This window comes from Stomoxys calcitrans, chromosome 1 (assembly GCF_963082655.1).
Source record: "Stomoxys calcitrans chromosome 1, idStoCalc2.1, whole genome shotgun sequence".
In the NCBI taxonomy this organism is placed as follows: domain Eukaryota; kingdom Metazoa; phylum Arthropoda; class Insecta; order Diptera; family Muscidae; genus Stomoxys; species Stomoxys calcitrans.
The window spans coordinates 15333786-15361544 of NC_081552.1; the positions used below are offsets into that span (position 1 = coordinate 15333786).

The 27759-nt window shown below is 35.7% G+C and overlaps 1 protein-coding gene across 1 annotated transcript in view; it reads right to left on the reverse strand.

Annotated features, from left to right (window-relative positions):
* The window catches only part of LOC106093005 (reversion-inducing cysteine-rich protein with Kazal motifs), a 235544-nt gene that overhangs the window by 22828 nt on the left and 184957 nt on the right, over positions 1-27759 (reverse strand). The window contains exon 4 of the mRNA XM_059370770.1: positions 20044-20164. Within this exon, the coding sequence (XP_059226753.1) occupies positions 20044-20164 (121 nt within the window). The remainder of the gene's footprint in view (positions 1-20043; positions 20165-27759) is intronic.

Sequence of the window (27759 nt, forward strand, 5' to 3'; positions counted from 1 at the left end):
CTTTTTTGGCGATTAACAATCGCTGGTGAAGTAGTTTTATTTGTATGTGTGTTGTAGCATAATCACCGAACCATTTCATGCGTTATGAGTTTTTTGCTCTCACTTAACATATTCTCGCTTTGGTGATAACACAAGAAAAAGAGAAGCAAACATTTCTTCTAGTTCCTACCCCTGGAATAAGCGAAGCGCTGCGTTATAATATGCAGAGAAGTATTCAAAGGAATGATAACCTAAAATAGAATTCCCTCTGCTTGCTGGTGCTGGAAAAGCACACAGCTTGCATGTCGCTAGAGGCATACTCACTATGCTGGTTGCTCAGAAATGTTTAACGTGGTTTCTAGTATTTCAAGCTCGTTTATGATTGAAACTACAATTTGAACAAAAACGAAATTTTGACAAAAAAAAAAAATTATAAAAAAAATCAATTTTTTGGAATAAAAAAATGATGAAAAAACAAAACAAAAAATTTTGCTTTAATGTTTAAAAAAAATCTACAAAAGTCGTTTTTTGACAAGGCATTTAAAAATTAGATTTAAAAAATTTTTTCGACTAAACAAATATTTAAATTTTTTTCTATAGAAATAAAATGTAGACAAATTTTCGATAGAATAAAATTTTTCTAACAAAATTTTCCAAAGAAAAAATTTTGACAAAATTCAATTCTGACAATATTTTCTATAGGAACAAAATTTTGACACATTATAAAAAAAAATTAAAAAATATATAAAGAAAAAAAAACCTTGCAGGATTTTCTAAAACAAGTAAAAGCGTGCTAAGTTAGGCCGGTCCGAATCTTGGGAACCTTACATGGATTCTGCTAAAAATTTATATAAATTAAATTTAGTTTAAGGGGATAATTTTATTCTACATACCAAACTTCTGTCAAACCAGCAAAAATTAAAGCTTCTACGAACCGAATAAGGATGATCGAGAGACCGGTTTACATGGGAGTTATATCAGGTTATAGACTGATATGGACCATATGCAAACATATGACAGCCAAATCGGACAAAAATTGATGGTTAAACCACACTTGACAACCATGGAAGTAGTGTAATTGAAGCAGACAAAAAATCTGTCACTGCACGAAAACACATGTATTGGGAAAAGTACTGCTAATAGACAGGGTTGTCGAGCTTGGTTAATGTGGTATTTGTATCATAGAGGTATTTGCGCAATAAATACGATTCAAATACAACATACCAACGTTCGGCCCTTGAAGCCATCACACCTAATATGGTTGAAAAGTCTTCTAACCAATGACGAAACGCGTTCCATAGTGGTTGGTGTGTGTTGCTATCTCTGGCTTTCCTTTCCATTTGCAAGGGAAAAAAATCTCCGATCATTGAGCTCGTCTCGAAAGAGAAACAAACAAAAATTTTAGTCTAATTTGTTTAAATTTTGACTAAAAACAAGAAAAAAGGCAAATTTTTAGTAAGTTTTATCCATCTGTTATAGTGGCAAATAGTTCACTAACTTGGGTTTGGGAATTCAGTTTACTTAACCCAGTTTCTTCTCAACAGCTTAATTAATCCTATAGCAAACGTTTTTATTTACCCAATATAAACATGTTGTTGTGTTGAGTTCAACGCTTCTATATTCTTCAATTTGAATAAATATTCGTACAAAATAGTTTACGAATTTCTTAAACTTAAGTATAGTTGAATAAATTTTATTCAATTACATGTTTTAACTTAAAATTTTGTTTCAAATAAACTCAGATCGATAGATTTTGTAACAGAGATGATTAAATCCATTCTTCTCAGTTATACCAAACATAGCTATAATGCAATTATAAAGGTGCTTTTGAAACACATTGTTTGTGAGTCATACAATAATCACATGATTAGAAACTTAGAATATCATAATACGAGAACGTTCGATTTGTTACTTCACTTTGTATAGGATAAAAAGATCCATCTTAGAAACTCTAAATAAAATGTCCTTAGAAAAAGGATATTCCGCATTTTACATATTCCTCTATTTACCTGAGGGTAACAGCTAAAAATCATGCAAACCATTCCCGTGACACACATGAGCCGCCGACAAAAAGGCATCCGCAACACATTGCCAAGGTAAACTTGGTGAGTCACGATGTCGACATTTCTATCTGTTCAAATAATATTTTCCATTCTTGTCTCAGAATATAACAGCAATGGAATATTTTAACGCACGTACAAATATTGTACGGACGTACAACTGATGGTAAATATTAGAATGAAAATAAAACTACGTATCTATACTCAACACTTTCATTTCTTTTTTAACAGTCTATAAAATTTTTTGTATATGGCGTAACGGAATTTTTGGGAAAATATGGTGCTTACTACTATGCGACTTATTTGGACATTTTTCCAAGGCCATTAAATATGTGAACGTGTTTATTTGAAGCTACATATATATATATATATATATATATATATATATATATATATGTATATATATATATATATATATATATGTATATATATATATATATATATATATATATATATATATATATATATATATATATATATATATATATATATATATATATATATATAAGTGAATTTGTGTTTGTTTGTTCCGTATAGACTCAAAAACGGCTGAACCGATTACCTTGAAATTTTCACAGATTGTGTAGGTTGGTCTACAAGGAAACCTAGGCTATATAATTTTTTGATACCGGAAGGGGACGGACACCCTCCCCCAAAAGTACTACCCAAAAATATAAGTGTACCGATTGGGACAATATAGGACTCAAATTAAAGTTATTCAGGAGGAGAGTTCGAATTTCATATTAAAAATTGGGTCAAAGTAACTAAGGGGCCGCCCCAACCCCAAAACACCCTAAAATAGGTTTTTTGAACGATCAGCGAATATAGTGTTAAAAATTCGTTCCAAGTACCCAGGAAGTCGCCCTTACCCCAAAACTCCAACTGGGGCTCCAACTAAAGGGATTTGGGAGTGAAGCACGAATTTAATATCGATATTTGAGTCGAAATGTCAGAGGTACCATCACTCCCCTAAAAAGCATTTCGCATTACCCTAATTTTCAAAAAAAAAAAGATATCATGGATTTGTAATGCGATTCGTTCGAAATTTTTTTTTGCACTCTTACAGTGACTTAAAACAAAACATGGTTTCTATTGTTTGGGGTCAGTGCCTCGGGGGCCACCCAACACCCGGTACATCGATATACAGACCAATTACCACAATATACGGCTCAAACGAAAGGTGCTTGAGAGAAAAACGAATTTGATATCCAATTGAAGAGCCATGTGTTTGGGGGTCGCCCCACCCTAAAATACCTATTTACTATTTATTGATTTATGTGATTTATATAAAAGCTATTTGGGAGTATAGTACGAAATTGATATCCACTTCACCCTTTTTTTCAGAGTCATAGGCGGATATGGGCTACAGGGGCACGAATTCAATATTCACGTTAAAGTTAAAGAGTTAGTAGTTAATATATACGAAATTTATATTCGCAATGTATAAATTTGAAATATATTAATAAAATAAAACAAAGGATTAATATGAGAGTAAATACAACATCTACAATTAAATGAATTATTTCATGCGCATTGGTTAAATCTGAACGAAATAGAAGCCCAGATTTTGCCAAAATTTTGTTCAGATGTATAAACACACAGTAAATATTTTGGGTTTTTTTTTATTCTATCAATTGTGTTGATTTCAGTTCAAAATATCTTTCACGATTGGTCATCATATGCACTGAGCTAAGAATAATTTAGTTCCATTTATTAAACGTTGAACCATAACGAAGTAATTATATTTTAGATCAACATTAACTAAAAACGAATAAAAATGTATTTAGCGCTATATGAAGTTCAACTTTATTCGAAATTAGTTTATTCTAACTGAACCATTGGGTCACGTTTTTTTGAGTATTTCTTATAGATTTAAAAACAGCTGAACCGATTTTATTGAAATTGTTATAGATGGTGCATAATGATCACGTGGTGCGATTTAAGCGAAATTTTGTGTACTCTCTTAAAGTATCAAAATTTGGGTGAGCTTGGCCTCCTCACCCCCAAAACCTAAATATATATAAAGAAAAGTCACGACAATATGGAACTCAAATCAAAGGTATTTAAGAGTAGAAAACGTATCTGATATCCAATTGTGGGACCAAGAGTTTGGTGGACCACCCTAACCCCAAAACAACTCTAAATCGGACATATTTACCCACCATGATAGGTATTTACGAGTAGATTAGGAATTTTATATACAAATGTAGGGAAAACACCTCACAAACAGGGCTTATTTACAGATCATGGCAATATAGGGTTCAAATAAAGAGAATTTGAGTGTACAATACGGATCTGATATCCAAATGTGGCACCAAATGTTTGAGGGGCCGTTCTTTCCCAAAAACACCCCCAAAGAGGACAAATTTGCTATCATAGATATATGGGGCTTAAATGAAAAGTCATTGGGAGTAAAGCACGAATCTGATATCAATATTCGAGACAAAGTGTCTATGGGGCCACCCCACCCCCATAACACTACCTAAATAGGACGTATTTGCTGACCATTGCAATATGAGGCTCAAAAAATAGGTATTTTAGAGAAGAACACGAATCTGATATATACAATATTTTCAGGGCCAAGTCACTGAGTTTCCGCCCCATTCACCAAAACACCCCCCAAACCGGACATGTTGGTGACGTTGGAGATATGGGACTCAAATGATTTGAGCGTAGACCACGAATGTGATATTAACAATCGGGACCAACTGTCCAAGAGACGTCCCACTCCTATAGCAACCCCCAAATAGGACGTAGTTGCTCACCATGACAATTTAGGTCTTCAAGACAGCTCGATAGTGATAGTTTTTAGGGCCCATATCCCAAACCGGACATATTTGCAGACTTTTGCAATAAGGGGTTTAGATGAAAGGCATTTCAGATTAGCAAACGTATTTCATATCCAATTTTGAGGCCAATGACAGTATGGGGTTGAAATAAATGATATTTGTGAGTAGAGCAAGATGCTGATGTGCTTCAGTGTTTTCGAAGTGTTTGGGCGACCATCTCACTCCCCAAAACAACCCTAAATTGGACATATTTACTGACCATGTCAATGTGAGGCTCAAATGAAAGGTAATGGGGAGTGGAGCACTAAATTGATACCCACTTTCGGGACCAATTTTCTGAGGGTCTACCCCTTCCCCAAAACAACCCCCACACATGGTAACTATTTACTGACTGACTGGTATTTGAGAGTAGAGCATGACAAAAATAAATCTTATATATAAAAATTAATTTGTGTGTGTTTTGTTTGTTGTCGGTTAGTTTGTTTGTTCAAATTTTCACAGATGGTGCATAATGATCCCGTGGTGAAAAAAGGGTACTACGTTTTTTGATATCTGGGGGGTCCCTCCCCCTTTCCCTAATTTTCAGAAACGCCAGATCTCGGAGATGGGTGGTGCGAAATTTTGTGTGCTCTCTTATGGTAACCTAAAAACAAAAATTTGCTATCCAAATTTTGGTTGGGGTACCTAGGGGGGGCCGCCCCACCCCCAAAACCTACCAAATATATATATGTACCAATCACGACAATATGGGACTCAAATGAAAGGTGTTTAACATAAGAAAACGCATCTGATATCCAATTGTCCGACCAAGTGTTTAGGGGAACACCCCAATCCCGAAAACACCCCAAAATCGGACATATATACCGACCATGGCAATATAAGGCTCAAATGAAAGGTATTTGCGAGTAGAATACGAATCTGATATTTTAATGTTGATCCAAGTGTATGGGGGACTTATTTGCTGAACATGGCAATATGGGGCTCAAATAAAAGGTACTTGAGAGTAGAATACGCATCTGATATCCAAATGTGATACCAAGTGTTTGGGGGTCCGCCCCTCCCCAAATGCTGAATGGCCGCCAAATCCCCAAACCGAACATGTTTGCCGTTTATTGAAATATAGGGCTCATATGAAAGGTATTTCGGAGTAGACTACGAATGTGATTTCAACATTCGGGACCAACTGTCTATGGGACGTCCCATCCCCATAACAATCCCAAAATAGTACGCATTTGCTCACCATAGTTTTTAGGGGCCATATCCCAAACCGAACATATTTGAAGACTTTTCCAACAAGGGATTTAAATGAAAGGTATTTGAGATTAGAAAACGAATTTAATATCCGATTTTGAGGCCAATGGTAATATGGGGTTCAAATAGTTCATATTTGAAATTAGAGCACTAGGCTGATTTATTTTCAGGGCTAAGTGTTCGGTGAATCACACCGCTCCCTAAATCTTACATATTTACCTACCATGTCAATGTGGCGATTAAATAAAAGCTATTAGGGAGTAGAACACAAAATTAATACTCACTTTCGTGACCAATTTTCTGGGGGTCTACCCCTTTTCCAAAACAGCCACAAACAGCAGTTATTTACTATGGGGCTCAAACAAATGTATTTGGGAGTAGAATACGGATCTGATATCCAAATGTGGGACCATAAATTTGGGGCACCGCCTCTTCCCCAAAACACCCCCCAAAAAGTACAAATTTGGCGACCATGACCATATGTGGCTCAAATGAAAGGTACTAGAGATTCGAAAACGAATAAAATAACCAAATTTTCAAGTGTTTGGGGACTCCTCATCACATAAAATTTCCTTAATCCAATGGGGACCACCTCACTCCCGAAAACAATGCTAAATCGGACATTAATCGGATTTTAAAAATTGAGTACATCTAACATCCAAACTAAAACATATGGGATTAGATAAAGTCATTTATAATGTTCTACTGTTATTTAAGCGATATACATTTACTATTTTCGTAGCATGATTTCACTAAAAGCTCTTGAATTGTCGAAAGTAAATATTCAAAGGATAATTTTGTTCCATAATTTTGCTGGTTTGACAAAAGTTTGTTATGTAGAATAAAATTATACCCAACTAAATTTGTTTTGTATAAATTTGTAGCAGAATCCATGGCGGTGGGTTCCCAAGATTCGGCCCGGCCGAACTTAGCACGTTTTTATTTATTGCAATATTCCATGACAACATTTCCAGAAGGAAAAATTTTAATTTTTTTTTTTCAGAAATAAAATTTTGAAATTTTCTATAGAAATAAAATTTTGATTTTTCGAAAATATTTTAGTTCGAGATCATTTAAATTCTATGCTCTCTGTTAAAAGAATAGCATAGAAAAAGGCTTATAAAAGTTTAGCTAGTGTGTGCTGTTGTTTAAACATCATGAACATCTTTGTCAAATTGATTAAGGTGCTCTACATACCCAACGACCATTGAGTACGGTGGAGAGTTCGTTTTTGTTCTGAAACAGGGTTCAATACGCTCCCTTTTTCATTCCGAAGTGCAGTTGTTCTAAGCATTGATTTTTAGTTTATGTTGGAATAGCGGAAAATAAGTCTTTGTGCTCTCTTACTACGCTTGCTAGGGTACTCATTGAGCACTGTTTCAGAACAAAAGCGAGCTCTACACCATGCTCGATAGTCGTTGGGCAACTTAATCAATTTGAACAAGTAAAAGCGTGCTAAGTTCGGCCGGGCCGGATCTTACATACCCTCCACCATGGATCGCATTTGTCGAGTTCTTTTCCCGGCATCTCTTCTTAGGCAAAAAAAAGTAAAAGCGTGCTAAGTTCGGCCGGGCCGAATCTTATATACCCTCCACCATGGATCGCATTTGTCGAGTTCTTTTCCCGGCATCTCTTCATAGGCAAAAAAGGATATAAGAAAAGAGTTGCTCTGCTATTAAAACGACATCAAGATATGGTCCGGTTCGGATCACAATTAAATTATATGTTGGAGACCTGTGTAAAATTTCAGCCAATTCGTATAAGAATTGCGCCCATTGGGGCTCACGAAATAAAATAGAGAGAACGATTTATATGGGATCTGTATCGGGCTATAGACCGATTCAGACCATAATAAACACGTTTGTTGATGGTCATGAGAGGATCCGTCGTAAAAAAATTCAGGCATATCGGATAATAATTGCGACTTCTAGGGGTCAAGAAGTCATGATCCCAGATCGGTTTATATGGCAGCTATATCAGGTTATGAACCGATTTGAACCTTATTTGACACAGTTGTTGAAAGTAAAAATAAAATACGTCATGCAAAATTTCAGCCAAATCGGATAGGAATTGCGCCCTCTAGAAGCTCAAGAAGTCCATCCCCAGATCTGTTTATATGACGGCTATATTAGGTTATGGACCGATTTAAACCATACTTGGCACATTTGTTGGGTATCATAACAAAACACGTCGTGCGAAATTCCATTCCATTCGGATAAGAATTGCGCCCTCTAGAGGCTCAAGAAGTCAAGACCCAAGATCGGTTTGTATGGCAGCTATGTCAGGTTATGGACCGATTTAAACCATACTTGGCACAGTTGTTGGGTATCATAACAAAACACGTCGTGCGAATTTCCATTCCATTCGGATAAGAATTGCGCCCTCTAGAGGCTCAAGAAGTCAAGACCCAAGATCGGTTTGTATGGCAGCTATATCAAAACATGGACCGATTTAAACTATACTTGGCACAGTTGTTGGATATCATAACAAAACACGTCATGCAAAATTTCATTCCAATCAGATAAGAATTGCGCACTCTAGAGGCTCAAGAAGTCACGACCCAAGATCGGTTTATATGGCAGCTATATCAAAACATGGACCGATATGGCCCATTTACAATACCAACCGACCTACACTAATAGGAAGTATTTGTGCAAAATTTCAAGCGGCTAGCTTTACTCCTTCGGATGTAAGCGTGCTTTCGACAGACAGACGGACAGACGGACGGACAGACGGACGGACATGGCTAGATCGACATAAAATTTCACGACGATCAATAATATATATACTTTATGGGGTCTCAGACGAATATTTCGAGTAGTTACAATCAGAATGACGAAATTAGTATACCCCCCATCTTATGGTGGAGGGTATAATTAGTGAAGGGTACAATTTTATTCTACATATCAAACTTCTGTCAAACCAGCAAAAATTAAAGCTTCTAGGAACCGAACAAGAATGATCGAGAGTCAGGTTTACATGGGAGCTATATCAGGTTATAGACTGATTTGGATCGTATTTGATACAGTTGTTGGACGTCACAGAATACCACATGGACGTAACAGAACACCACATGCAAAATTTCAGCCAAATCGGACAAAATTGCGGCTTGTAAGGACCCAAGAAGTAAAATCGGGAGATCGATTTATATGGGAGCTATATCAGGTTACACACCGATTCGGACCGTACTTAGAATAGCTGTTTGAAGTCTTAGCGGAACACCACCAATTTCAGCCAAATTGGACAAAAATCGCGGCTTGTAAGGGCTCAAGAAGTCAAATCTGGAAATACATTTATATGGGAGCTATAACTAAATCTGAACCGGTACAGTCCATTTGCAATTCCCAACGACCTACATCAGTATTAAGTCTCAGTGTACAACATCAAGCGGCTGGCTCTACGCGTTCGAGCGCGTAGAAACGGATCGGCTAGATCGATTCAGAACGTCGAGACGATCAAGAATATATATACTTTATGGGGTCTTAGACGAATATTTCGAGGTGTTATAAACGGAATGACTAGATTAGTATACCCCCATCCTATGGTGGTGAGTGTAAAAACCAAAGGATCTTCAAGGTCAAAATAAAAGAACACATAAAAAAGACGAAATAAAACTAACAAAATTTTCAATTGAAAATATTCTAATGGAAAAAAATTTTTTTTTTTGAATTCTTCTTAGAAAAATTTTTTTATAAAAACTTAATTTTGAAACTTTTCGATAAAAAATTAATAATTAAAATTTTCTCGAAACATCTTTTTTTTAAATTTTCTTGTTTTTAAATACATTTAATATTTTGACTAGCAGTTGAATACAAAATCTTTGATTAAAATATTTTTTTAATTTCTGATAAGTACTGAGAATTTCCCATAGTTTTCATGCTTGCCCACAACATTCAATAATATTTGATTATATGGCAACCCTTCTCAATATCTTAATAATTGATTCAATATTATAGGGTTAGTTTATTATTATTACCATTTGCTACCTTTTAATTACTAAGTGCTACATCGCACGCGCGATATTACAAATAAATCACATATGCAATTAAATTTGCATCGATTTTATTCAAATCCGTTAAGGGGATATGGAACAACACTCGGCTAAAGGCTAACAAGTGTAGCAAAGTGGGCGTATTTTTCGCTCTTTCAGTATTGTCGCATTAGTTTGGGAAGACTACCATGTGTGATTGGATAATGGCAAATATCTATGATTGGCCTATGGGGTTAAAAAGCTAGAGAAGAAGATGAATAAGAGGAAGAAGAAGAAGACTTATTTTATATGGTTATAATTTTAAAGGGGATATTAAATTAATTATTTGCAACAATAATCGTAAATACCCTAGGAACTAGTTTAGCGCTCATGATAAAAAGAGAATTTTTAATGAACTAGAATGTAAATTAAGCTTAATACTTTGTTTAGTTTAACTAAGAATTCAACTTCCTGAAACCTTTAATATCAACACGAAAAAAGAGACGTGATATCTGGTTCGGTTCGAAATGTGTTCGGTGTTTGGTTCGGTTCGAAATGTGTTCAAATTTTGACAAATTTTGTTCAGCGATGAGGCTCATTTCTGGTTGAATGGCTACGTAAATAAGCAAAATTGCCGCATTTGGAGTGAAGAGCAACCAGAAGCCGTTCAAGAACTGCCCATGCATCCCGAAAAATGCACTGTTTGGTGTGGTTTGTACGCTGGTGGAATCATTGGACCGTATTTTTTCAAAGATGCTGTTGGACGCAACGTTACGGTGAATGAACACATTTCGAACCGAACACTGATTTTGGTAATAAAATTCAATGATTTGCAAGCGTTGCTCGTTAGTAAGTCTATTCATGATGAAATGTCAAAGCATACTGAGCATCTTTCTCTTTGACACCATGTCTGAAATCCCACGTGATCTGTCAAATACTAATGCATGAAAATCCTAACCTCAAAAAAATCACCCTTTACTTTCAAAACATGAAACCTATGTTGAAATCTAGTCAGACTTTAATTTCGCCTGCCTATTGAAAACCTGCATAGAACCTTGCAAGAATTTTTTCGATACGACTTAAATGGTCGTTACTACAGACTTTAAGGGCCATATTGGTTAATATATCTAAATCTGGCCGGACTTTAATAAAATTTAGCATACGTGCTAGGACGTTAAATAAACATCTCATGCTAAATTTTATAAAGATCGAACCAAAATTGTGGCGACTGCAGCTAAAAAGGCCATGAAAGATATATATGGAAGCTACATCTAAATCTGAACCGATTTTCATAAAAAAAGATGTATTAAGACGTCAAATAAAACCTTGCAAAATTGTGTAAAGATCGGACCAAAATTGTGACTACTACAGCCCTAATAGCCCAATCAGCTGAAGATATATATGAAAGCTATATTTAAATCTGATCCGATTTAATGAAATTTTGCAAATATATTGGGATGACAAATAGAAAATCTCGTGCTAAATTTTGTAAGGATCGAACCAAAATGTGGCTACTACAGCCTTAAAAGACCATATCTGATGAATGATATTTATGGGAGCTATATCGAAATCTGATCCGATTCTGAAGAAATATTACACACCAATTGGGACGTCACAAAAAAAGCACTTCATTTGGTAAATTTAGTAAATATCGGACTAAAGTGTTGGCTTCTACAGCCTTAATAGCTCAAATCGGAAGAAATATATAAATATATGGGAGCTATATATCGGATCCGATTTTTATGAAATTCGGAAAAAACTTGTGGCTTCTACAGCCTTAATAGATCAAATCGGCTGAAAAATATATATGTGAGCTAAATCTAAATCTGAACCGATTTTTATGAAATAGCGGTCGAACGCGTAAAGCTAGACGATTGAATTTTTTTCTTGATGTGGTCATTGGGGACTGCAAATGGGCCATATCGGTTCAGATTTAGATATGGCTCCCATAAAAACCGATCTCCCGATTTGACTTCTTTAGCCCCTAGAAGCCGTAATTTTTGTCCGATTCGTAAAGTTTCGTTACAACTTCCAACAGTTGTTGGAAAATTGCATGCAACTTTTGTCAGATATAGCTGAAGTTTGTTATGTAGAATAAAATTATGATCTTGAGCTTAATTTATCTTCTTCTGAAAATGCAAATTTATAAATATTGCACTTTGTGCTCAAATTAATATGGGCAGACAGACGGACATAACGAAAACTAAACACAAATCTGAGTCGATCCGAATATATATTGGTTGCCCTAAAAGTAATTGCGGATTTTTCATATAGTCGGCGTTGACAAATTTGTTCACAGTTTGTGACTCTGTAATTGCATTCTTTCTTCTGTCAGTTATCAGCTGTTACTTTTAGCTTGCTTTAGAAAAAAAGTGTAAAAAAGTATATTTGATTAAAGTTCATTCTAAGTTTTATTAAAAATGCATTTTCTTTCTTTTAAAAAATCCGCAATTACTTTTTGGGCAACCCAATATATATAAAAAAAAACAATTTGTGTTTGTTTGTCGGTTTGTTTATTTGTTTGTGAGTTCCTTATAGACACCAAAAACGGCTGAACCAATTTCCATGACATTTTCACTGATTGTGCATAATGATCCCGTGGTGAAAATAGGGTACTGAATTTTTGATATCTGAAGGGGGCGGACCCTCCCCCTTATTCTAATTTTCAGAAAAGCCATATCTCGGTGATGGGTGGTGCGTTTGTAACGAAATGTTGTGTGCTCTTTTATAGTACCAAAAATAAAAATTTGGTATCCAAAAAATTTCGGATGGTGTATCTAGGGGGGCCGGTTCACCCTAAAACCTACCAAATATATATATTAAGACCAATTACAACAATATGGGACCCCCCAAAACACCCCTAAATCGGACATATTTACCGACCATGGCAATATGGTACTCAAATGAATGGTATCTCTGAGTGGAATTCGAATCTGATATCCAAATGTGGAATCAAGTTTCTGGGGGTCCCATCTTCCCATAAACAATCACTTCACTCCCATAACACCACCCATATAGGACGTATTTGCCGACCATTTCAATATGAGGCTGTAGTAAGAGGTATTTTAGAGTAGATTTTTATGTTCTTAAATTGTTAGTCAAGCAATATACTATTTTCGGAGCATAGTATTACACTAAAGGCTCTTTAATTGTCGAAAATACACATTCAAAGCATAATTTTGTTCCTTATAAAGTAAAAGAAGGCGCAGCGGAGCGGGCCGGTTCAGCTAGTCGTGTACAAATTTTTTAGCAGAATGGGTTCCCAATAATCGGCCGAACTTAGCACGCTTTTACTTGTTGTTTATATAAGGAACACACAAATTGATTTTTATAACCACCATCATAGGAGGGGTGTATACTTATCTAGTCATTCCGTTTGTAACACCTCGAAATATTGATATGCGACCCCATAAAGTAGATTTATTCTGGATCGTCTCGACATTCTGAGTCGAACTAGCCATGTCCGTCCGTCTGTCGAAATCACGATAGCGGTCGAACGCGTAAAAGCTAGCCGCTTGAAATTTTGTACAAATACTTTTTGTTGATGTAGGTCATTGGGGATTGCAAATGGGCCATATCGGTTTAGATTTGGATATAGTCCCCATATAAACCGATCCCCGGATTTGACTTCTTGAGCCCTTAGAAACCTCAATTTTCATACGATTTGGCTGAAATTTGGAACAAGGACTTGAGTTACCAAATTTAATCCTATTTGGCGGAAATTTGGAATATGAACTTAAGTTATGGCCTCCAATATCCATGCTGAGTATGATGCGAATCGGTCTAAAAACAGATATAGCCCCATATAAACCGAACCTCGGATTTTACTTCTTGAGCCTTTAGAAGCCCCAATTTTCATCCGATTTGGCTGAAATTTGGGACCTAAGTTATGGCCTCCAATATCCATGCTAAGTATGATCCGAATCGGTCTTTAAACAGATATAGCCCCCATATAAACCGATCCGACTTCTTCAGCATAAATTTTCACCTGATTTAACTGAAATTTTAGCCCAAAAATTCTATGTTATGACTTATAACATCAGCGTCAAATTTTATCCGAATCGGTCAATAGGGTGATGTAGGCCCCCCTAAGTATCGATATCCCAATATGATTTTTTGAGACCAAAATACAATAATTCAAATACAAACTCAGTTAATAAGGTACATTTTTAGCGGAATCCATGGTGGTGGGCATCCAAGATTTAGCCCGGTCGAACTTAGCACGCTTTTAATTGTTAAATATAAGATTTGGTCAAAATTGTAATTCAAAAGAAAATTGTGCTAAAATTTTAATTTAAACGAGAATTTTGTGAAAATTTCATTTCTATAGGAAATTTGGTCAAAATTGTAATTCAATAGAAAATTTTGTTAAAATACAATTTCTTTAGGAAATTTTGTCAACATTTCAAATTTCATTTTGTCAAAATTTCATTTCTATACGAAATGTTGTTAAAATTTCATTTCTATAAAAATGTTGTTAAAACTTCATTTCTATAGAAAATTTTATCAAAATTTAACATCTATTTACATGAAATTTTGTCAAAATTTCATTTCTACAGGAAATTTGGTCAAAATTTTAATTTAATACACAATTGTGTCAAAATTGTAATTCAAAAGAAAAAATTTCTCAAAACTTCATTTCTATAGGAAATGTTGCCAACATTTTATTACTATAGGAAATTTGGTCAAAATTTAGTTTCTATAGGAAATTTGGGAAAATTTTTAATTCAACAGAAAATTTTGGCATAATTTTATTTCTATAGGAATTTTGGTCAACTTTGTAATTCAATTGATACATAAAATTTTGACAAAACTTCATTTCTAGAGGAAATTTTGTTAATATTTCATTTCTATAACAATTTTCTGAAAATTTTATTTTTATAAAATTTTTCTATTTTTTTAAAAAACTAGCTGAACCGGGTCCGCTCCGCTGAGCATTCTTTTACAACATATGAGAAATATGTATACTTTGAATACTTATTTTCGACAATTACGAAGATTGTCTTTTATATTTCGGGATTAGAGAACACAAAAACGAATATTAAACACCGAAAATCGCTTTATTGGTTTTCAAAAAATTCCTCCTTAAGTACTATACACTTTTGCATGCCTTTGAACCAATTGTCGAAGCACTGTTGCCACTCTGATTGAGGTGTCTCCAAAACATGCATTCTGAACGCATCAACCGCTTCTTCAGGTGTCGAAAAACGTTGACCTCTCATTTTATTTTTTGACGTACGGGAATTAAAAGAAGTCCTTCGGTGGCAAGTCAGGACTATACGGCGGATGACTCATCAAATAGTCGTTTTGAGTGCTCAAAAATGCAGTTGTTTCGTATTTTTGGAGCATTTCTTTCGACCAATCGACACGAGCCTTTTGTTAAGCGATTGACAAATTGTATGGTATTCGACGCGAACAAATTTGTTTGCAGTCAAATGTTAGTGCAATATTAATTGTATGCTGGTCCCACTAATGTCTAAGGTTGTCTCAAACTCACGATAGGTCACATGACGATCTTGCAATATCAGTTGGCACACAGCATCAATGGTTTTTGAAACAACAACTGATTTTGCACGACCTTCACGAGATTCGTCTTGGAGTGAACTACGACCTTGGTTGAATTCACCATGCCATGGATACACACCGGTCCTTGATGGAGCTTCATCGCCAAAAATTTAATTTAGCTCATCGATGCACTGTTGTTGTTTTTGGCCGAGATGAATCTTTTAAGTTACTGTAAACAACACAAATAGCACTCGAATGTCAATTCTGAGTACGTATAACCTCAAAAATGTGAAGCTTTACGATAGAGGTGTTAGTTAGCAGATTACAACACAAGGGTTATCCAATCACGAAATATAAAAAGCAACCCTCGTAAAAAGCTTTTAAGGAAAAACCATAGTAAGAAAATGGTATATGTACAATATGTCGCTTGACTAACAGTATTACAATATAAATGCCTTTATTGGAATCCTGAGGGTTTAGGGTAGGGATCCCAAAGTCGACTTTCGGCTAATTGATTAGTCGAATTTTTTTATACAAAGTCGAATAATAGATTTTGAAGTCAAATAGTCAAATTGTTTCCAATTATTCTGAGATGCATTTTGGTTCTTTATTCTCAAGTGCTACGATTCCTACATTGCTTTTTGATTTATTCTTGCCATAAATATATTTTTTAAATTGAATAGTTTTTTAAACGTTTCAACGGAAGGGTCATATGGTAAAAAAAGGGATTAGTGATTGTATTCAAATATCCTATTACTAAGATCATCTCGAAAAAGTAATAGTTTTACTTTTATGGAAGCTGAATTTTGACACATATGTATTTTTTCGAGAGGAGAGTCTCAGTGAGGAGTCAGGTGGCACTGGCTCGTAATTTAATACTGAGTGCCAATGATACTCGAGATGACAAGGCGAGTTATTGGCGCCTGCAAATAACCAATGGTCAACATCAGCGCCTGTTCCTAGGTTAGGTGCGGCTGGAGGCGAGCGTCGGATCTTGGAGGAAGCGGCTCGCGACGACGAGAGATACATGTGCGATCCCACAAAACCCATGCGGTTGGGTCGATGGGCCAGTAACCCGCCCCCGGAAAACAATAAGAATCACTATTAGAAACAAAGGAATAGTAACAAGAAAAAAGGCATTAAGTTTGGGCGGACCGAAATTTGGATACCCACCACCTCGGGTATATATGTAAACCCCCATTCGTCACAATCCGGTGAAAATTAGATAACTTATACACGTACATTGAGTGGTCTAATAAATATAAGTCACTGTTCAATTTTGTAGAACAAAATATTGGTCTTTTTGGCAGCTATATCCAAAAGCCTAACATAAGTAACTGCGTCAAATTTCGAAATCGAACGAAATCAGATCATAAATGCAATTTTTATAGGGCCAAGACTTTAAATCTGGATCAATCTGGACCAAAATAAACAATGACATAATTATCATCCTATTTTATATCCGCAGTTATATCTGCTATATCCGTAGTTATATCTTAATAGCGGCTGGTCTCGATCATATTTTATTCAGGTCCTGAGAACTCATTTACAAGTAACATTTCAATAAATCTGCTTTTTATGGGATTAAGACCCTAAATTGGAAGATCGGTCTATATGACAGCTATATCCATAGTCTGATCTGACTCATAATTGGGTCGGATGTCGGGAGGCTTTAAACAACTCACTATTTCAAATTTCAACGAAATTGGGTAATAAAATAAAGTTTTTATGAGCGTCAGACCCTTAATCGGCATATCGGTCTATATGACAGCTATATCTAAATATAGACGATCTTTACCATATCTGGGTCAGATGGCGGGTGGCTTAAAACAACTCACTGGTTAAAATTTCAGCGAAATCGGTTAATAAATGCAGCTTTTATGGTTTCCAGAGCCTTAAACGGCAGATCTGCCTATATGGCAGCTATATCTAAATAAAGTCCGATCTGAACCATATTTGGGGCGGATATTGGGAGGCTTAAATGAACTTACTGTTTCAAATTTCAACGAAATTTGATAACAAATAAAGCTTTTATGGACTTTAGACCCTTTATCGGCAGATCGGTCTATATGGCAGCTATATCTGAATATAGTTCGATCCGAACCATATTAAGGTCGGATATTGGGAGGCTCAAAACAACTCACTGTTTCAAATTTCAGCGAAATCGGATGAAAAATAGAACTTTTATGGCCTTAGACCCTTTATCGGGAGATCGGTCTATATGGCAGCTATATCTAAATAAAGTCTGATCTGAACCATATTTTGGTCGAATGTCGGGAGACTTAAAATAATTCATTGTTTCAAATTTCAGCAAATCTGATATTTAATAAAGTTTTTATGGGCTTCAGACCCTTTATCCGGTCTATATTACAGCTATATCTATACAGTCTGATCTGATTCATATGTGGGTCGGATGGCGGTAGGTTTTAACCTACTCACTGTTTCAAATTTCAGTGAAACAGGGTAATAAATAAAGCATTTATGGGCTTGAGACCCTTTATCGGCAGATCGGTCTATATGGCAGCTATATCCAAATATAGTCCGATCTGAACCATATTTGGGTTAGATGTCGAGAGGCCTAAAACTACTCACTACTCCAAATTTTAGCGTAATCAGATAAAAAATAAAGCTGTATGGGCATTAGACCCTTCATCGGCCGATCGGTCTATATAGCAGCTATACCAAAATATGGTCTGATTTGGCCCGTTCAAGAACTTAATCAGCGTCCATCAAAGCGACGTATCTGTGCCATATTTCAGCTCAATATCTCTGTTTTTGAAGGCTGTAGAGTGTTTACAACAGATTGACGGGCAGACTAACGAACATTGCTAAATCGTCTTAGAATTTTACGATGATCCGAAATATATATACTTTGTAGGGTCGGAAATTCATATTACTATGGTTGTGGGTATAAAACGGACCCCCTTAACGTTGACGACCCACACAAACGAAAAAGGACCACGATTTGGGGATCTGCACCTGCAATGTCCGCACTCTCTATGGAGAAGGTGCAGTACACGCGCCGGTATTGGAGAAGTACAAGGCAGATATTACCTTCTTACAGGAAGTGCGATGTGTCGCCATGTCCTAGCCTTATATGAGGTTGTGGCAGCCACAATATTAAACAAGTAAAACCGTGCTAAGTTCGGTCAGGTCGAGTCTTGGGAACCCACCACTATGGGTTCTGCTACAAATTTATAAAAAAAAATTAATTTAGTTGTAGGGCATAATATTATTCTCCATATCAAACTTCTGTCAAACCAGCAAAAATTTAAACTTCTAGGAACCGAACCAGGATGGTCGAGAGACCGATTTACATGTGAGCTGTATCAGGTTATAAACAGATTTTGGCCGTATTTGGCACAGCTGTTGGAAGTCATAACAAAACATCGCATGCAAAATTTCAGCCTAATCGGACAAAAGTTTTGGCTTGTAAGGGCTCAAGAAGTCAAATCGGGCGATCGGTTTATATGGGAGCTATATCAGTTTATTGACCGATTTGGACCGTACTTGGCGCAGTTATTAGAAGTCATAACGGAACACTGCATTCAGCCAAATCGGACAAAAATTGCAGCTTCCAGGGCCTCAAGAATTGGGAGATCGGTTTACATGGGAGCTATATCAGGTTGTAGACCGATTGGGACCGTATTTGACACAGTTGTTGGAAGTTGTAACGGAACTTTACATGCAAATTTGAGCCAAATTTGATAAAAATTACGGCTTCCAGGGGCTCAAGAAGTCAAATCGGGTGATTGGTTTATATGACAGCTATATCCAAATCTGAACCGATATGACCCATTTGCAATCCCCAACGACCTACGTTGATACTTAGTATCTGTGCAAAATTTCAAGTGGCTAGTTTTACGCGTTCAACATCTATCGTGATTTCGACAGACGGCCGGACGGACGGACATGGATAAATCGACTCAGAACTTCGATACGATCAAAAATATATATACTTTATGGGGATTTTGACGAATATTTCGTGGAGCTACAAACTGAATGACTAGATTAGTATACCCCGATCCTATGGTGGTGGATATAAAAATTAGATTTAGTTTTCCAGAAAAATCTAACTTAATGTCTTTTAGTTAGTTAGTTTAGTTTCGTCTATTGCTATACCACATGAACAAGAGAAGGAAGATTGCTTTTAGTTTCTACCGTTGACCCATCCAGATCGGTTAAAAATCCCAACAACTTGGGAATATTCATATCCGTTAAGGCAAACGAGATACTGCACAGATATTTACTATTGATGTAGGTCGTTCGGACATGGCTAAATCGTATCAGAAAGTGAGTCTGAGTCGATCAGTATATAAATGCACAAACTTATATTACCCAGTACCACAGTGGTGGTGTAAGGTATAAGAAAGAGTTTATTCCCACCTGTTTTGATTTTTCACAGTAATTCATTTCAATTGGCATCCCTATTTCGTCATTCTCTCTTCTCATGCAATAAATGCATCTTCACCGTTCACAGTTAACTCACCTTCTAAGGTCCTATTCATGCATGACCAAAATTCCAATTGCATTGAAGGACAATATTTTTTCAACTCTAAGCGCATGCTGCGACCATTCACATCTGATGGCGTTAGTTGCACCAAAGATAGCTGCAATGAAAAAAAAATACAAAAACAGGCATCATAAAACATGTGTTAAGAGAAGAAATATATTTTAAGTATTTTGTTGTAACAGCTGTTTGCCTTCCAGGCGAATACAAAGATACTGAGAAGAAGACGTTTTATATTATTTTTTGTTTTCCAATTATGAGAGAGAACATGTTTGGCACCAGTCAGGAATGTAGTTGAATGAAAACAAATCTTACCCTCTCTCTCTCTTTCGCACGCACTCTTTTCTTGTATGCTCATTGCAATTTTCCATTTCTCATTTCGTTCCTTATCAGCTACAACATGTTTGTTGACATTTGAATGGAACAGGGATGATAAATGGGGTTGCCGACAGCAAAGAGTATATTAAACTAAAAACATGTAAAAAATGTACTTTTTTGAACCAAAAGGTACCATATTTTTTGCTTTTATCTGTCATGAAGGTAGTATGCACCTCCGCCAAAATTTTTGTAACCATAAAAAATGTATTGACATATTCTTAACAAAATTTTACCGATACCGCTACCGAAATTTCGCCAGAAGGTATGTAGCTCAAATGAAATTGTCCTTGCGCAACACGGTGACATAAGAGGTATAAATGTCTTGGCTGCAATCGAAAATTTCGTTTGAGGTTCGTATTCCACTGTAACGCGCGTGTATAATGTACGTATTGGTTACGAAAATTACTTTAAAAAACACTGTGGATACTTTTCTCATGTCTGTGAATGGAATGTAATTCAAGTTCTTAGTTCTTTGATACAGGACCTCCTTGTTGTAGCTGAGTTTGAACTCGGATTGTATCTTAAGATAGCTCTCATATCTATCGGTCTCCTAAGTTTACCACTTGCTTTAAAATAAGGCATATGAGATTCATTAGCTCCTTCCATACATTTTCCAAATATAAATTTTACATTTAAGGGACTTATTTTTTGATCCGATTTCTATATAATAATGAGTTATATCAGCCACTCGTAAGCGTAGGATATAAGGTATACTCATTTAGTCATTCCGTTTGCAACTCATCGAAATATCAATTTCCGACCCTACAAAGTATATATATTTCGGATCGTCGTAAAATTCTGAGACGATTTAACGATGTCCGTGTGTCTGTCCGTCCGTCTGTTGTAATCACTCTGCAGCTTTCAAAAATTAAGATATTGAGCTGAAATTTGGCTCAGATACGTCTTTTTGATGCAAGCTGGTTGAGTTCTTGAACGGACCAAATCGGACCATGTTTGGATAAAGATGCTCTATAGACCGTTTTTCCGATAAAGGGTCTAATGCCCATAAATGCTTTACTTTTCATCTGATTTCGCTGAAATTTGAAACGGTGAGTAGTTTTAGACCTCCCGACATCTGACCAAAATATGGGTCAGATCGGACTATATTTAGATATAGCTGCCATATAGGCCGGTCCGCCGATAAAGGGTCTGAAGCCCATAAAAGCTTTATTTATTACCCGATTTCGTTGAAATTTGCAACAGTGGGTTAATTTAAGTCTCCCGACATCTGACTATATTTAGATAAAGCTGCCATATAGACCGAACTGCCGATAAATTGAATAATTTAAGCGTCCTGACATCTCACCTAAATATAGATCAAATAGGGCTATATTGAGGTATAGCTGCCCTATATACTGATCTCCAGATAAAGGGCTAAAGCCCATAAAAGCTTAGTTTTTTATCCTATTTCGCTGAAATTTGAAACAGTAAGTAGCTTTAGGCCCTTGCCATCCGACTCAAATATGGTAAAAATCGGACTGTATTTAGATATAGCTGTCATATAGACCGATGTGCCGATTAAGGGTCTGAAGTTCATAAAAGCTTTATTTAATACCCGATTTTGTTGAAGTTTGAAATACAAATTGCATAAGTTATCCAATTTTCACCGGAGGGGGTTTACATATATACCCGAGTTGGTGGGTATCCAAAGTTCGGCCCGGCCGAACTTAATGCCTTTACCCTTGTTTACACTACGCTATAGCCGCCATATAGACACATTTCATAATTTAACTTTTCTACTGACGAAAGTCTCATCCGTTGGATTTCGATGAATATGCTGAGTATGGTTAGAAGAGGTCGTTAATATGGAGTCAGTATAAATAAGGCTTGCCAAAAGTTCATAATTGTGGGTATACAAAAGTTTGTGATTGGCAAGTGCCGTGACTGCAAGTAACTTCTTCATTTCATTTACCCTCTGATGGAATTCCTAGGTTTATGTTTATATCTTTAATGATGTTTGGGAAATACTTAATGAATGAGGGATGGATTTTCGCAAACGCATATAGAGACATCATAGCTCAGAGAATAGGATATCCGCCTTTGAACAAATTTCATAAGTGGTTATCCCCTCCTAGTTATGACGACACTTGTCATGTTTTTACCAAAGGTAATCAGCTGTGTAAACTTATCTAATAAAGTGGTGTTGCTCTGCACCAAGCCATTCGAACTCGGCAATAAAAACGAGGTCCCTCTCGTTTAGCTTAAACTTGCATTGGACAGCACTCATTGATATGAGAGAGGTATTCCCGCTGTTCCTTAATGGAATTTTCATGGGTACATTTGTAATATTGAGATAGGAAATACCAATGTCAATCATACAATTAAAACTCTCCTTTCTTGAGTTTTCTTTCATAAAATACGGTAATTGTCGAAAAAGTACCAAATCGCTCGTGGGGATACCGGGTACTTTCGATGTTTAAAAAGTATTAAAAAAAGTACCAAAGTATCAAAATTATCATCCCTGGAGTAGACTTAATCACAAATATGATGATGAGATGATTAGAAAGATGCAAAGATAACACAACTCGTTTGTATGAGTGTGTCTTTGTGTGTGTGTGTGTTGCTGGGATGTTGTGGTTTATGGAGTTTTCTTTTCATACCTCCTCATCACCCAATGAATGAATGCAGCCATCCATTCACATTTCCTAGAATTCTAACCATATTATGAAGTTCTATTCTTATTGATTGTGGCCACAAGTGATGGCACATACAAATGAGTACACTGAGTAAGTGTGGTGCAAGTGGTAGCCAGAAAATTTCTTTTCTTCTTTCTTTGAGCTGTGTTTGTTGTGATGTTCCTCGATGTGTGCGGAATTATTAATTAAGTTAAGCAAACGCCACAAGCGTTCATCGTTCATTCCTATATGAAAGAAATATTTTCTCCCTTTTTCTGAGTTTTATGCATTTAATTAAAAATCACTTAAATTCTAAGGAAAGACTTTGAAAGACTTATCTGATACGGGGAACATTTTTAAATAAATCTTTTTTTTTTGAGTAATATATGATTAGTATTTCATTCATAATTCTAAAGTCTTTGTTTTAATGGGTAATTCGAAATTTTGTGTAAGTGTGGTCAGTCTTGCAGGCCGTTAGGCGGAAGTGTACATTTTCTATGACTGGCACACACGTCTGCCAAAATGATGGTTCATTATGTCATATGTGTAATGGAACAGGAAAATGTTGTCGCCTTCGAAGAACAGAATTTTAATGAAAATTTCTCTAAACACAACATTTCAATGAAGAAGTCCGGTCCAATGATGCCACCAGCCCATAAACCGCACCAAACTGTGACTTTTTCTGGATGCATTGGTAGCTCTTGCAATGCTTCTGGCCGATCTTCACTGCAAAATCGACAATTCTGCTTGTTTAAGTACCCATTGAGCCAAAAATGAGCTTTGCCGCTCAATGGATGAAGCGAGCGATGAACTTAACAGAGCACGCATTTTGATAACAAAATTCAATAATTTGCAAGCGTTGTTCATTTGTAAGACGACTCATGGTTAAATTATAGACCAATCTGAAGACGTTTGACGGTGAAACAAAACACGAAACGTGCGTGAGCTGTTTAAACCAGTGTTGCTAAAAAGATAATAACTAAAAAATATATATTCTTGATCGTCGTAAAAATCTAAGACGATCTAGACATAGATGTCTGTCTTTAAAAATAGAGATATCGAGCTGAAACTTTGCACAGATTCGTTTTTTGTCCATAGGCAGGTTAAGTTCAAAGATTGGCTATATCGGACTATATCTTAATATAGCCCCCTTATAGACCGATCCGCCGATTTGAGGTCTTAGGCCCATGAAAGCCACATTTGTTATTCGAATTGGCTGAAATTTGAGATAGTGAGTTGTGTTAGGCTACTCGACATTTCTCTTCAGTTTGGCCAAGATCGGTCCAGATTTGGATATAGCTGTCATAAAGACAGATCTCTCGATTTAAGGTCTTGGCCCCATAAAAGGCGCTCTTATTATCCGATTTCGCTGAAATTCTAAACAGTGACTTATTTTAAATTTTTGGACATCCGTGTCATATATGGTTTAGTTCGGTCTATATTTGGATATAGCTGCCCAAAAGCCAATATTGAACCAAAATTGAACAGTGACCTGTATTTATTAGACCACTCAGTGTCCGTGCCGAATTTGGTCCAAATTGTACCATAATTGGATATAGCTGCTATGGGTGCATAAATGATGCATTTTTCATCGGATTATGAAGAAAGATGGTTTACATATATATTCCAGGAGGTGGGTATCCAACGTTCGGTCTGGCCGAACTTAATGCCTTTTTACTTGTTTTTTTTTTTTTTGAAATGAGCAACATTTTCTAAATCACCTAACAATATCTCCTGCTGATACTGCAGCTTAATGCCATTCTATCTGTTGTTTGGGATTTGCATACACAAATACATTTTAAATTTTAACATGAAATTGAAATGACTTTCAACAATAACAATAATTGGCCATAATTCATTCCTAATGCCTAAGATATTATGGCCATGTCTGTCATGGACATGTGACATTTTCAATCAAATGTTGTGACAACAAAGCAGCTACTTAAGCTGGTTAAGCCTTTAAATGCTTGCGACAGTTTTAAATGTAAATTAAAACGATTTAATTTTTAATGGAACAGCAGCAGCACACACGTCATCAGAGTGCGAGCCATTTTTAATAGTAGGGTAGGGTTAGTGAACAGGATAGAATAAAGGTTTCATAGAAACATTTATTTCAAAGTTTTCTATAGAAATAAAATTTTTCAAAATCTTTTCAGGAAATGCAATTTTGGTAAAATTGCATTTCCTAAAAAAAATAATTAAAACAATTTTCTGTTGACATTGGATTTTGACAAACTTAATTATAAAAATTTAAATTCAAAAAAATTCGATCAAAAAGTTTGCAGCTAAAGGTTTTATAAAAATTATATTTTGCTAAGATTTTCTTGCAAAAATTAAAAGATGACAAAATTTTCTATTGTAATAAAATTTTGACAAAAAATTTCTATAGAAATAAGATTTTAAAATTTGAAATTTGACAAGATTTTCTCTAAGTAAAATTTACAAATAATTGTATAGAAATAAAATTTTCATTAACTTTTCTATAGAAACAATATTTTTCCATTATTTTCTATAGAAATAAAAAGCTAGAAAATTTTTTTTACAAAGAATAAGAAAATTTTCTGTAGATAAAAAATTTTCTATAGCAATAAACTTTTGACAAAATGTTTTATACAAATGAAATTTAATAAATGTTTTCTATAGAAAAAATCTTAAGCAAAATTAAAAAAAAAAAAAACAAGTAAAAGCGTGCTAAGTTCGGCCGTGTCGAATCTTGGGACCCACCACCATGGATTCTGCTAAAATATGGGAGCTATATCTGGTTATAGACCGATTAGAACCGTACTTGGCACAGTTGTTGAGAGTCATAACATAAAATTTCAGTTAAATCGGATAAAACTCGCGGTTGGTAAGGGCTCAAGAAGTCAAATCGGGCGATCGGTTTATATGGGAGCTATTTCATGTTCTTGACCGACTTGGACCGTACTTGGCACAGTTGTTGGAAGTCATAACGGAAGACCACATGCTAAATCTCAGCCATTCGGACGGAAATTGAGGCTTATAGGGGCTCAAGAAGTCAAATATGGAGATCGGTTTATATGGGAGCTATATCAGGTTATAGACCAGGCCATAAGAAATTTCAGCCAAATCGGACAAAAATTAAGGCCTCCAGGTGCTCAAGAAATCAATTCGGGAGATCGGTTTATATGGGAGCTATATCTAAATCTAAACCGATATGACCCATTTGCAATCCCCAATGAACCATATCAATATTAAGTATCTGTGCAAAATTTCAAGCGACTAGCTTTACGCGTTCGCCCGCTATCGTAATTTTGACAAAAGGACGTTCGATTTGGTTCGAAATAGTGTTCTGTTATGACTTCCAAAAGCTATGCTAAGTAAGTTCCAAATTGGTCTAAAACCCTATATATTGGATAAAAAAAGTAATTGCGGATTTTTTAAAAGAAAGTAAATGCATTTTTAATAAAACTTAGAATGAACTTTAATCAAATATACTTTTTTTACACTTTTTTTCTAAAGCAAGCTAAAAGTAACAGCTGATAACTGACAGAAGAAAGAATGCAATTATACATATAGTCACAAGCTGTGAAAAAATTTGTCAACGCCGACTATATGAAAAATCCGCAATTACTTTTTGGGCAACCCAGTAGCTCCCATATAAACCGATCTCCCGATTTGGCTTCATTAACCCCTCATGAAGCCACAATTTTTGTCCGATTTGGCGGAAATTTTGCATGTGGTGTTCCTTTACGGCTTTCAATAACTGTGCCAAATACTGTTAAAATCGGTCTATAATCTGATATAATGCCCATATGAACCCATCTCCCGATTTGACTTCTTGAGCCCTTATAAACCTAAATTTTTTCCAATTTAGCTAAAATTTTGCACATAATTTTCTGTTATGACTTCCAACAACTGTGCCGAATACGGTTCAAATCGGTCTGTAACCTGATGTAACTCCCATAAAACCGTTCTGCCGATTTGAATTTTTGAGTCCTTACAAGCCGGAATTTTTGCCTGATTTAGCCGAAATTTTGCATGTGGTGTTTTGTTACGACTTCCAACAACTGTGCCAAATACGGTCCAAATCAGTAGCTTCCATGTATACCGGTCTCTCCATCATCCTTGTTCGATTCCTAGAAGCTTTAATTTTTGATGGTTTGACGGAAGTTTTGTATGTAGAATATAATTATGCCCTTCAACTAAACTTATTTTGTATACATTTTTAGCAGATGCCATGGTGGTCAGTCAGTCAGATTCGGCCCGGCCGAACTTAGCACTTAAAATTAAAAAAAAAATGGCAACATTTTTTTTAGAAATCAAATTTTGACCAAATTTTTTGCTGATATAAAATGTTCTTAAAAATTTCTACAGAAATAAATAAAAGCATAGATTTTTAGTTTGTATCGGAATGGTGGAAAGTAAGGTTTTCTTCTCTCTTACTACGCTAAGTAGAGGACTTACTGAGCCCTGTTTCAAAACAAAAGTGTGCCCTATACCATACTCAATAGTATAGTGTTGATGAAGTTGCATGGCGTATCGGAAGTCCCGATCCACCATGCCAGTCAACCTGTCTTAAATAATAACAGACACTTGCGAAACTTTTATAAGTTCTTTGCTATGGTATTCTTTGAATGGAAAGCATTGATTACGATCTCGAGCTAGATGATGTTCGAAAAATCACGGAAAGATTTTTAAGATCAAAATAAAAAAGCGCAAACAGACAAAACAAAAGTTTTGT